General features: G+C 40.6%; 1 protein-coding gene across 6 annotated transcripts in view; it reads left to right on the top strand.

Moving 5' to 3' along the window:
* Positions 1-12,077, top strand: part of NKAIN2 (sodium/potassium transporting ATPase interacting 2) — a 534,629-nt gene that overhangs the window by 236,026 nt on the left and 286,526 nt on the right. For all 6 annotated transcript variants that reach the window (XR_004417342.1, XR_004417341.1, XM_033054574.1 and 3 more), the window contains one exon: positions 5,471-5,608. Coding sequence is in view for 4 of the 6 variants with exons in the window: in XM_033054574.1 (XP_032910465.1) it covers positions 5,471-5,608 (138 nt within the window). In the remaining 2 variants the exon portion in view is untranslated. The remainder of the gene's footprint in view (positions 1-5,470; positions 5,609-12,077) is intronic.

Below are 12,077 nucleotides of genomic sequence, written 5' to 3'. Positions count from 1 at the left end.
CCTTCTTGATTTTAACTTGAATTACCTGTTCTTGCTCTGGTTTTGATAGTTTGTATGAGATGTGCTGCAGCTCTTCACAGGACCTCATTTTAGTGTTACCTTTTTTCTTGTGAAAGAAAAAATTGTTTTTATTTGCCCTGCTGCCTTGCAGTAAAGGACTTGACTCCCATGCACACTTGCAGATGTGTATGTGTATTTCATATAGATTTGACTTTCAAAATATTAATCTGTTTTTCTGCACGGCAACTGTGGAGAATTCTCTGAGTAACTGGGCCCTCTATCTCAGGATACTATCTGAAATTTTGATGAAAAATTAAATGAACCTCTCTAAGGAACTGCACAAATAAATGCATTCTGCCTCAAAATGATGGAAGTGCTGGAGAAGTGTTGGCTGGGGATATTGTAGTCATGCAGGCAGCCTTTAGCATTATAAATCGTTTGTAAGCTAAAGGTCTAAAAACGCCTGTATTTATTTGACTCTGTTTAATTTTCTGTGCCATAGAGCAATAACTGAAAGTCATTTGAAAACTTAAAAGCTAACTTAAAAGTAGAAGTGAATTATTAGACGGTGTGGGCATCTGATACAACACAGTTTTGCTGAGGTGACTTAATGAGTTAGTGATTAGAGTTTAATTTCTTTAGCTCATTCTTAGCATGCACCAGTCAATGATATAAACCACAGTTGTTTAGTTCTCCTGCACTGTGATGTAAGTTAGTATTCTTCTTCCTTTGGAGTTTGTTGAGAGGCTGTTACCACCACTGAACCAGTTGTGTGACCCTGCCCCAGCCTGGTGTGCTGGGTGCCTGAGTGCTGTGTTTGCTGTCCAAGGACCTTGGCTGGCAGGGGCTGTACATATCCTCTTGTGTGTGTCTGCCCATGTATACTTTAATTTATATCAGTGCAAAGTTTAGATTCTGTATCATTGTAAAGTAGTCCTGGTTGACTTTTTTCTCAAGGAGCTTTCTGAGCAAAGGCACTTAGTCATATTCCATTTTGGAGTTTGCTATAAATCATCCTTTGACTGGTTTCTCCTTTGTGGTTCCTATCTGAAATTCTAGTCCAATCATATACTTTAAGAATCATCTCCAAATGTTTTTCATTTTCCTCTGGAAATTCAATTCATAGATCCCTCAAGGTCAGTAACACTCTTAATCTATTAACAGCCAGCCTCTGACAAGAATCTAGAAAGTTTCTGAGCTGTGCCCAATTGACAGCATGTGGGTCCATTTTATTTTGTATTTATTTTTACAACACTTAGCAGAAGCCTGGAAAAAAATAATGCATTAATGAAATGGTTCCCTTTAAATAAAGTCTTCTGTAATTTTATCAGTGAACACATAAAATAATCTGCCTAAGAAGACAATGTGGTGGGGGTTTATTTTTCGGCATTAGAACCTGACTGTCTGTAACACCGCATTCTGAGTTCACTGCATTATTAGAGTGGAGTTGAATTAAACCATATTTTTATTTTCTAACCATACTATACTTTTTCATCCAAAGCATCCATTTTTCCTTTTTGCTTTTCTCATTTTAAACTCTTTTCCAGAATCATAGAATCACAGGATGGTTTAGTTGGAAGGGACCTTAAAAATTATCTAGTTCCAACACCCTTGCCATGGGCAGAGATACCTTGCACCAGACCATGTTTCTCAAAGACCCATCCAGCCTGGCCTTGAACACCTCCAGAGACGGAGGAGCCCACAACTGCTCTGGGCAACATGTTCCAATGCCTTACCAACCTGACAAAAGTTTCTTCCTAATATCTAACTAAACCTACCCTCTTTCAGCTTAAAGCCATTTCCCTTTGTCATGTCATTATGTGCCCTTGTTAAAAAAATCCCTTTCCAGGCTTCTTGTAAGCCTCCCTTTGCTACTGGGGGGCTGCTTTAAGGCCTCCCTGGAGCCTTCTCTTCTCCAGGCTGAAGAGTCCCAAGTCTCTCAGCCTTTTTTCATAGGAGAGGTGTTCCAGCCCTGTGACCAATTTAGTGGCCTTAGTGGACTTGCTCCACCCAGTCAACATCTTGTACTGAGGAGCCCAGAGCTGGATGCAGCACCCCGGGTGGGGTCTCACCAGAGCAGAGCAGGACAGAATTCCTTCCCTTGCCCTGCAGGCCATACTGTTTTTGCAGCCTAGGATGGGTTGGCTTTCTGGGCTGTGAGTGCACGTTGCCTGCTCGTGTTTTGCTTCTTGTCCACAAACAACCCAAGTCTGTCTATCCAGAGCTGCTCTCAATCCATTCTCCTGCACAGCCTGTATTTGGGCTTGGAATTGCCCAAATTGGTGGAGGATCTTGCATTTGGTCTTGTTGACATTTAGGAAGTTTACACAAATGGACCTCTCAAGTCTGCCAAGGTTCCTCTGGATGGCATCCCTTCCCTCCAGCAAGTCGAGTGCCCCACAGTTTGGTGTAATCAGAAAACTCACTGAAGGTGTGCAAAACCTCACTGACCACATCAATAACAAAAATGTTAAACGTGCCAATACCAATACCAACACCTGAGGAAGAAGAAAGAAAATTCCTTGAGTTTAAAGATTAATATTTCTTTGTCAGTTCTTCCCTTTCTCTCTGTAATATCCTTGCGACATCATTAAACATTTGATCTAGTAAGTATGATTTGAAGAAGCACAGTTGTTTAACTAAAAATTTTGAAGTAAAGGTATAAAATGCTTTCAAAATCAAATCTATATTTTCTCTTGCTATGTAAGGAAATCTCTTATGATTCTGACATCTGTGGAAGAGGAGGAAGCTACATAATACTATTTTTGATAGTCTTTGTCACTACTTTTTCCTACTTTCCATTTTTCTCCTTTTAGAAACACAGACCAAATTAGATTTTTTTTTTAAGTAACTGATGTAGAAAGTCTATATTATATTTATGTTCATTTGTGGATGAGTTTTATGTTCTCTCCACCCTCTTCAGGAAGTGGGAAGGAGGATCTAGTTCTGTCCTGTAATTTCCATTTGATAAATCCACAATGCACCTTGCCATGTTAACGTGATCTTCTAAGGAAGAGTTGCATTTCCACAGCATTTCATCTGTGCATACCCAACCAGAATGCTGCCATTTCACATATCTGGCTGTCCCTACACGCAGTTGATTCCTTGAAGTGATGTGAGAAAATATAACAGCAAGTCTGCAAATGAGAGGTGGATATACATGGACAGAAGTGGTGCAGGCTTGTCTTGTTCTTCTGTATTTACCCCCATCCTTGCATGCCCTGCTTTCTGATATTTACTCACCCCAAGTTCAACATAACCACAAAATCTGAGAGTGGTTGCTTGGTACTGAAGGAATTGCTAGTAATGGGAAAAAAACAAAGAGTACATTGGTACATGAAAAGGAAAGATTCTCACAGAATAGACATTTGTCCAATGCAGGCCCATAAGCAAGTTTTGGTGGAACTGCATCTTTCACCAAGACAAGCAAAACAAAACATGTTGTTGCATGATAGCACACTTTCCTTTTAGACTAAAAGTCATGTCAGGTATAGGAAGTTTTCTACATTTTATACAATTAACTAGCATGCTGCAGTTTTCCTCTATAATTGGCATACTTAACTGGATGATTTGCTGTTTGAACGATTTGAATCTTCCCGTGTATTGTTTTTTTGCTTGCTGAATCTCTACTTTTACTAAACTAGAAGCGAGTACACTCTATATACTATTTTTGCTACTGCTTTGCTGTTCTCATTTACTCTTTGTTTATCTGATGAAAATAAGAGCTCTGTGCTCTTAGGGGGCATTTTCTCTTTGTTACCTGTTTAACAGCATTTAGGTGTAACAAGTCTTCTAGGGAGAGTTGTAGGATACCACAAATCAATTCAGAAAGATTTTGGATAATGTAAGAACAGAATTTCTTTCAATAAATATGTAAAATAAAATGGTAGTCAAAATACTAAGACTGGTTATAAGCAGGATGCCTTGTGTGAAAGGGGTCTTTGTTGAAAAGAGAAATTCGATGTTTGACATGAAACCTGAACACTCAAATTTGAAATTACATGACTGACAAACTTTCCCAGGACTATTTTGGCAGTCTCCATCTTAAAGTTCAACAAGTGTCAGTACATAGTATATAATTAAGAGCCTTTTTACATTTGCAATGCCGATGTAAATGTAGGCTTTCTTTTAATAAAAATTTTCTTACTTGATTTCAAAAAGAAAGTGTTGATGTGATAGTTGACTGTGGCATGAAAATTGAAAAATTGTCCCATAGCTCTATCATACAAGAGCAGTAGTTAATTACTCATTTGGTACTTGATCTCAAAAGGGATTTTTTTTAAATGAACAGAGTGGTTGGCACATAAACCTAATTCAGTTCATCCACAGCATAGCATAAACTCAGTAGTCACCTGTTATTTCATGAAACTTAATCAAGAAACAACAACCTGCTCTTCTTTCTCTTTCTCTTTCTCTTTCTCTTTCTCTTTCTCTTTCTCTTTCTCTTTCTCTTTCTCTTTCTCTTCTTTTTTTTTGGATGTGATGGTTATATTGCTATTATCTTAATTATTATAAATAATAATTCTATTTTTATTTTATTTTCATTATTCACATTTTCATGAAGTTCATTGATTCACCATTCCAGTTAGTAAAATTGCTGAAATGCTGTCAAAGAAACTCCTTGATCTTTCTGTCTAAATTCATTTCACCATTACATTGCCTTCTAATATTAACATAAATATTATTTTTATCAAAACATGTCATTCTACCTATGGGCTGGGCTACAGAACTGTATTTTTACATAATGTCAAAAGACCAGTTATGGGATACCTGCTATTGGAATTATGAAATTATTTCTACTGATACTGTTAGGTGTTTTTTCTAATATCTGATCTAACTGTTTGGAATGGTATTGCTTATAAACAGTAATCATTAGCCTGGGATGGTTCCTCAATTGATTTTTAAAATTCTTTATCTAGAATCTTAGGGGAGTTTATACTTCTGCTGATGTTTGTGACAGTGGAGGAAGGTAAATTAGAGTCATTACCAGCAAAACCAGGTCAAAAAGTTGTACGTAATTGGTTACAGGTAAAAGCCTACTGACAGAACAGCTGGGATAGAGAGAAGAGATAAAAATCAAAATGCAGAGAAATCATGGAAGAGACAGGACCAGGCTAAAGAACGGTGTTGTGAATGGAAGCAATGTAGCTGAGAAGAACTCATAAACTTATCCCATATTTTCAGCACTGATACCCTAAAACATTGTAACATTTGCTGGTGTATATAAGAAAGTGATTTGTCTTTCTTGTCCTGCATTCTAATTTTGTATCTTGGTAGAATATAACTCAGTATCCAGTGAGAAGTGCAGTTTTCATTAAAACAAGAAGTTGAAACATTTCACGCTCATTTTATGGCTTGCAGGTATTTTTTTAACTCAGAGAAATTGTCTTGGATATGGGAAGGGGAAATATCTTCATATGTGTTTTCTGGTTTGTTCTAATCTATTTATGCTTTTGCTTTTTAATCATAGGTTTCTGTGCTCGAGAGGCAGATATTTGACTTCCTTGGTTATCAGTGGGCACCCATCCTCGCAAATTTTATACACATTATTATAGTCATACTTGGCTTATTTGGAACGATCCAGTATAGACCTCGTTACATAACAGGAGTGAGTATTTAATTTCATTTACTTACTTTGATGTGCATGTGAAAAAAACTAACTGAAAAGGGCTCTAAACTGCATCACTCATAAAGCAAATAGAAATCTTATCTTGGTTTAATTTTCTTCTGTAACATTTTACATTTGCTTACTGTGCTTTTGGGACACCTGCAATAATCAACTGGTAACAGTCTCCAAAAGTTAAAAGTCGATATGATTATTTGCTGCACAACAATATGAACTTTCAAATGGAGTCAGCTTTAGGAATTAAAGAATCTTCAGTATTAGGGGAATTTGGAGCTAGTCTAAATGTTAGCCATAACTTTCCTTGATACATTGGACCTCCCCAACAGAGGCATGATTCATTATAGTTATTCATTATTGTTATTAACTGCTGTTGCTTATCTGTTATGTACATACCTCCTAGAATTTATAATCCAACCTGAAAGTGAGGTATGATGATATGGTAAGAAATAATGGACTGAGGGCTCCGGTATGAAAATAAGGAATTAGTCCTTAATTAATATTTTCAATCCATTTCTTTCCTTATTCAGCTTCCCCTTATACATAAACTTAATATGTCTATACTCTCTGGCACAATGCAGTATAATTAAATCCTTATTTCATACTCTGGGTTTGTGGGGTTTTTGCCATTTTTTTCTTCTACAAAGAAAGAATAACAGCAACTCTGAAAACCATCATTGAGAACACCTTTTGTTGGATTTTCATAACAATATTACTGCCAAAATTGACTATTAATTCACATAAAGCTTGTATACGTTTCAGAGACAGGAGTTGAAAATTTTGCCCATATACAACCATAGTTTCATGTCAGATGAAAACAAGGGAATCTTAAAATGATAGAATGGTTTCCTTTGGAAGCAAGCTTAAAGATCACCTGATTCCACTCTTTCAGGGGCACCTTTCAATAGACCAGATTGCTTTAAACTGCATTCCAACATGGTCTTGAACCCTCCTGGGAATGGGGCATACACACTTCTCTGGACCACGTGTTCTAGTGTCTCACCAGCCTCACAGTGAAGAAGATTTTCTAATGTCTAATCTAAACCTACTCTCAGTTTACTCTTTCAGTTTGAAGTCATTACCCCTTGCCTCTGTTAACTCCACTGAATATGCACCCTCTTCTGCAAAGTCTCTTTCTTAACTGTTCCCTCATATACCAGCAGTCACTCAGAATATAGAAAGCTCTTACCTTTATCCCTGTGCTACCATCCATATTGCAAACCTGTGACACTAGGAGAAATACATTAACATTTGTATCTGTGTCTGTGATCTCCTATATACAGAAAATGTGTATCCACATGTGCAATGCTTTTATGCATGCACACAATTTAATATATTCCAAAAAGTTTACTATCGTCATTGAAAAGTATGTTGAAAACCTTAAATATTTTGAAGTTACAACACTGGGAGTCATGTGAACTGGAGCTTCCTTTCATTTCTGATACTTGGACCAGTACAAAAGACCTGGAAATAAAAGTGCAAAATTCAAGCATCTTTTAAAGAAAAGGGGTTAAATGTTCCATCCCAAAACTATTCTGTGGCTTAAGATGAAGCATGAGTATAAAATGCATGAGCTAAACAAAAAGTTAGATTTAAATGGCCTGCAACTATGATAAGTGAATGGGGAAGAGCACCAGTTTTATAAATTGAGTGCATTCACATGAATTTCTGAATGATATGGTTTGTGCAGCACTGTTCTAACTGATTTTCACATGCATCTTTCTTAGAGCTCACCCCAACTGTGTAACCCATCTGGCTATGTGAGTTTGCCTCTCTGCATCATCTCATTGATCTGTATAGAACCTATGATCAAGCTGTCTTGCTCGGAGTTTATACAAGATACCAGAATGTGCCAGTTATCACAGACTGTTTGAATAAGAAGACAGTGATAAAAATTTCATCCTTTATTTAGTTGGATCAACAGAGGAGTTCTGTGGCCCTCAGTACAAGCAAGGCATGGACCTGTTAGAGCAGGTCCAGAGGAGGACCATGAAAACTGTCAATGGGGTAGAACATCTGTCCTCTGGAGACAGGCTGAGAGAGTTGGAATATTTCAGCCTGGAAAAGAGAGAGAAGGTCTTTTTACCAGGGCCTGTAGTGACAGAAAAAGGAACAATAGGTTTAAACTGAAAGAAGGCAAGGTTAGATTGAACATAAGGAAGAAAATGTTTACAATGGGGATTGCAAGACACTGAAACAGATCAGCCAGAGAATTTGTGTATACCCCATCCTTGGAAGTGTTCAAGGCCATGCTGGATAAGACTTTGAAAAATCTAGAGAAAAACATCCATTCCCATGGCAGGGGACTGAAGGATTTTTAAAGGTCCCTTCCAAACTTACACCTGGTCACATTAAGTCTGTGAGAAAAGGATAGATTATTAGTAGTACAGTAAATTCACGAATACAAGCCGCACGGAATATAAGCCGCACTGCTGGTGTGTTGGCAACATTGTTGCCTTTGTTAATAGATAAGCCGCACCCGGAATATTAGCCGCACTTTAGTTTGCAGCGAACTTTCACAAAGTCGTCATTTAGTAACACAATCGCGGGATTGCCGGGGCTTACTGGCTTACTGCCGACCTCGGAAACATTGTTTCCAAGTGAAAAAAGACACACCCTTTATTTACAAGCCGAAAAAGACAGGAACAATAGTGTGGTCATTTTGCGAGCATTCCCAATGGATCCGTGTTGCCTTTAAACAGCCACTTAGCCACGAAGGCAGGCAGCTGAGCTCCGAGCGGAGCCACATCTCCGTGCTGGCACAGGAGCGGCCGTTGTAGCCCTCGCAGCCCGCGGGGGGAGGGGCCATTGTAGCCCCCGCAGCCAGGCGGGGGGAAGCGGCCGTTGTAGCCCTCGCAGCCGGGCGGGGGGAAGCGGCCGTTGTAGCCCTCGCAGCCCACGGGGGAAGCGGCCGTTGTAGCCCTCGCAGCCGGGCGGGGGGAAGCGGCCGTTGTAGCCCTCGCAGCCCGCGGGGGGAAGCGGCCGTTGTAGCCCTCGCAGCCCACGGGGGAAGCGGCCGTTGTAGCCCTCGCAGCCGGGCGGGGGGAAGCGGCCGTTGTAGCCCTCGCAGCCCACGGGGGGAGCGGCCGTTGTAGCCCTCGCAACCCGCGGGCGGAGCGGCCGTTTTAGCCCTCGCAGCCCACGGGGGGAGCGGCCGTTGTAGCCCTCGCAGCCCACGGGGGGAGCGGCCGTTGTAGCCCTCGCAGCCCGCGGGGGGGAGCGGCCGTTGTAGCCCTCGCAGCCGGCGGGGGGAGCGGCCGTTGTAGCCCTCTCCCTGCGAGCCGAGTGGCCGTTCTACCCCTCTCCCTGAGGGGAGAGAGGCTCCCCCAGCCCTCTCCCTGCGAGCCCAGCCAGCCCCGTAGCCGCACAAGACTGAAAACACTTTAAAAAGTACAGAGAAATATCACACACTTTTATCGAACTGCCGAGGTAACTCACCCCGATAACAACCCCCGCCCCTCAGTAATGCCGCCATCCACAGGCAGACAATAAGCTGTTCTCTGATTGGTTCATCGTCGGAACAACGGGAAACCATGGATTTCAGACTGTTTTGGCTCGGGACTGGACCAGCATGATACTAGGTAAGGGCAGATATCACATTTTTGTCCATAGATTAGCCGCACCGGAATATTGGCCGCATTTCCGGGTTTCCACCAAAATTTTAGTCTTCTTGCTGCGGCTTGTATTCGTGAAATTACTGTACATTACTTAGCATGTAAATGCTGATATGCTTGTGAAGGAAAAAAAAAAAAAAAAAGAGAAACAAAGAGATAGAGGCAATTGTCTTATGTCTGAGCTTGTTGCAGCATCATCAGTCTGCCAAAGCATTAGGCCCCAGAGAGTACAGTTGAGTTAATCTATGTCTTTTTAAAGACTAGACATGATCAATCGCTCAACACACCTAGAGGAATCTACTTAAATCCTTATATGACAAGTAGCCCTGACTCTACCAATTCAGGTTTGGAGTAGTTCTGTGTAAATTGAAATATATTATCTTCCTTTTTAAAAAATGTTTAAGCAGTACATGAAAATGTGCATCAGTTCATCTCCCATACGTACATACCAGGATACCAGCCAACAATTGTAACCATGCCATGGGAAATTGTAAAGCCTCTGAGCTACCTTTCTGAATTTTAAAGACAGTAAGACAGTCTCCATATGGCAAATGATTTGGTCAGGATTTTTGGTGAGAAAACATTTCAGAAGACTCTTTTGCTAAATCTTGTTAAGAGAGCCAATTTTGAGATAAAACAGTTATCTGTAATAAAATGATTTTTATGCTTAATATTTTTAATAAGTGAGTTCTGGCATTAATATACCTTATTGACATAATTTGATTTATCTTCAAGATAATGGCTTTATTTATAATAAGAAAGTTTGTGTACTCAAGCTCAGTACAGAAATTCTTAAAAAATATATTTTCACAGAATCACAGAATTGGTTAGGAAGGACCACAGTGTGTCATCTGGTTTTACTTCCCTGCTCAGTCAGGTTCATCCTAGAGCTCATGGCACAGGATTGCATCCAGATAGTTCTTGAATATCTCCAGAGAGGAAGACTCCACAGCATCTCTGAGCAAATTCTTGTGCTCATTCACCTGCACAGTAAACAAGTTTTTCCTCTTATTTTGCTTCTGATTTCTTTTAGGTTAAGGAAAAAAAAAAAAAAAAAAAAAAGGTAGACCCATTTAATAAAAAGGATGATTAAATTAAATAGGATGGTCATTGTGTATCCTTGTCAGCCTGCAAGACACAAAATTGTGAAATCTGTGAAGTCAGACTCCTACCTGAATCTGCTCTCTGTAAAAGATTTTCTTAGGAAGTACTTTTCCATTCTGAGACAAACCATTCAGTGCTTCTGCTTAATTGTACTTATGTGATGATTTACTGTGTTGCAACTGAAATGCAGACATTTATTTATAGAAGGAGGCACACAGACACAGAAATTACTTCTCTGCTCTACACAACTTTTCAACAGAGCAAATGATAATTTGGGAACATAAGCAATAATTTTCTGCATAATCATTTGAGCTAATGCCCATATTATAAGTACAATTAAGTAAATGACCTTGAACATTTTGCTAGTAGTTCTGTCTGGTGGCTGTCACAGGAGGCTGTGAATTAAGATACTGATTCTGTTTCAAACTGTGACATTGGAAAGATAATTCGTTTGTTCAAGTTTGTTCAAGCACACGTAATAATATTCTTCAGTTTCTTCCTTGATTTAGTAGTTTGTCATAGATAATAATGAATGGGAATGGTTTTTTTTCCTGTAGTTCATGGAATCATAGAACCATAGAATGTCCTGAGTTGGAAGGAACTCACCAGGATCATTGAGTTCAATTTCTGGCCCTGCACAAGACACAAACACGGTGCCTGAGAGCATTGTCCAAACACTTTCTGAGCTCTGTCAGGCTTGGTGCTGTGACCACTTCCCTGGGGAGGCTGTTCCAGTGCTCAACCACCCCTTGGGTGAAAAACCTTTTCTGATATCCAGCCTAAACTTTCTCTGTATCAGCTTTATGCCATTTCCTCAAGTCCTGTCACTGGTCACCAGGGAGAAGAGATCAGTGGCTGTCACTCCACTTCCTCTTGTGAGGATGTTGAAGACCAAAATGAGGTCTCTCCTCAGTTTCTGGTTTTCTAGGCTGAAAAACCAAGTGACTTCAGCCTCTCTTCATAAGGGGCTCCAGACCCTTCCCCATTCTCATGTCACTCCTTTCTTTGGATGTTCTTTACTAACTCAATATCTCTTTTATATTGTGGTGCCCAAAACTGCACACAGGGTTCAAGTTGAGAACCCTGCAGAGCACGGCAGTGCAGAGCATGGCAGGACAATCCCCTCCCTTGCCTGGCTGTGATGCTGTGCCTGATGCACTCCAGGACAATTTTGGCCCTCCTGGCTGCCAGGGCACTGCTGACTCTTGTTCAAGTTGCCATTGACCAGAACCCTGAGGTCCCTTTCCATGGGGCTGCTCTCCAGCCTCTCATTCCCCAGTCTATGCACACAGCCAGGGCTGCCCCATCCCAAGTGCAGAATCCAGCACTGACCCTTGTTAAACTTCATATGGCTGGTGATTGCCCAACCCTCTACTTTGTCAAAGTCCCTCTGCCATTGAGGGAGTTGACGGCTCCTCCCAATTTGGTGTCCTTGGCAAACTTAGTATTCATTTGAGTCCTACATCCAAGTCATAAATGAAGATATTGACGAGCACAGGGCTGAGGATGGAGCCCTGTGGAACTCTGCTAGTGACAGGACACCAGTGTGATGTCACCCATTCGCTATAACCTGTTGTGCCCAACTCATGAGGGTGTTGCTCACCCATCACATAACACAGTTATCCAGGTATGAGCTGGATGTTTTATCCAGAAGGGTATGTGGGAGACAGTATCAAAAGCTTTGCTGGAGTCCGAAAAGAATACATTTCCTTGCTTTTCTATATCAACGAGGTGGG

This window comes from Catharus ustulatus, chromosome 3 (genome assembly GCF_009819885.2).
Source record: "Catharus ustulatus isolate bCatUst1 chromosome 3, bCatUst1.pri.v2, whole genome shotgun sequence".
Taxonomy (NCBI): Eukaryota; Metazoa; Chordata; class Aves; order Passeriformes; family Turdidae; genus Catharus; species Catharus ustulatus.
This window is presented reverse-complemented; position numbering and strand designations above follow the sequence as displayed.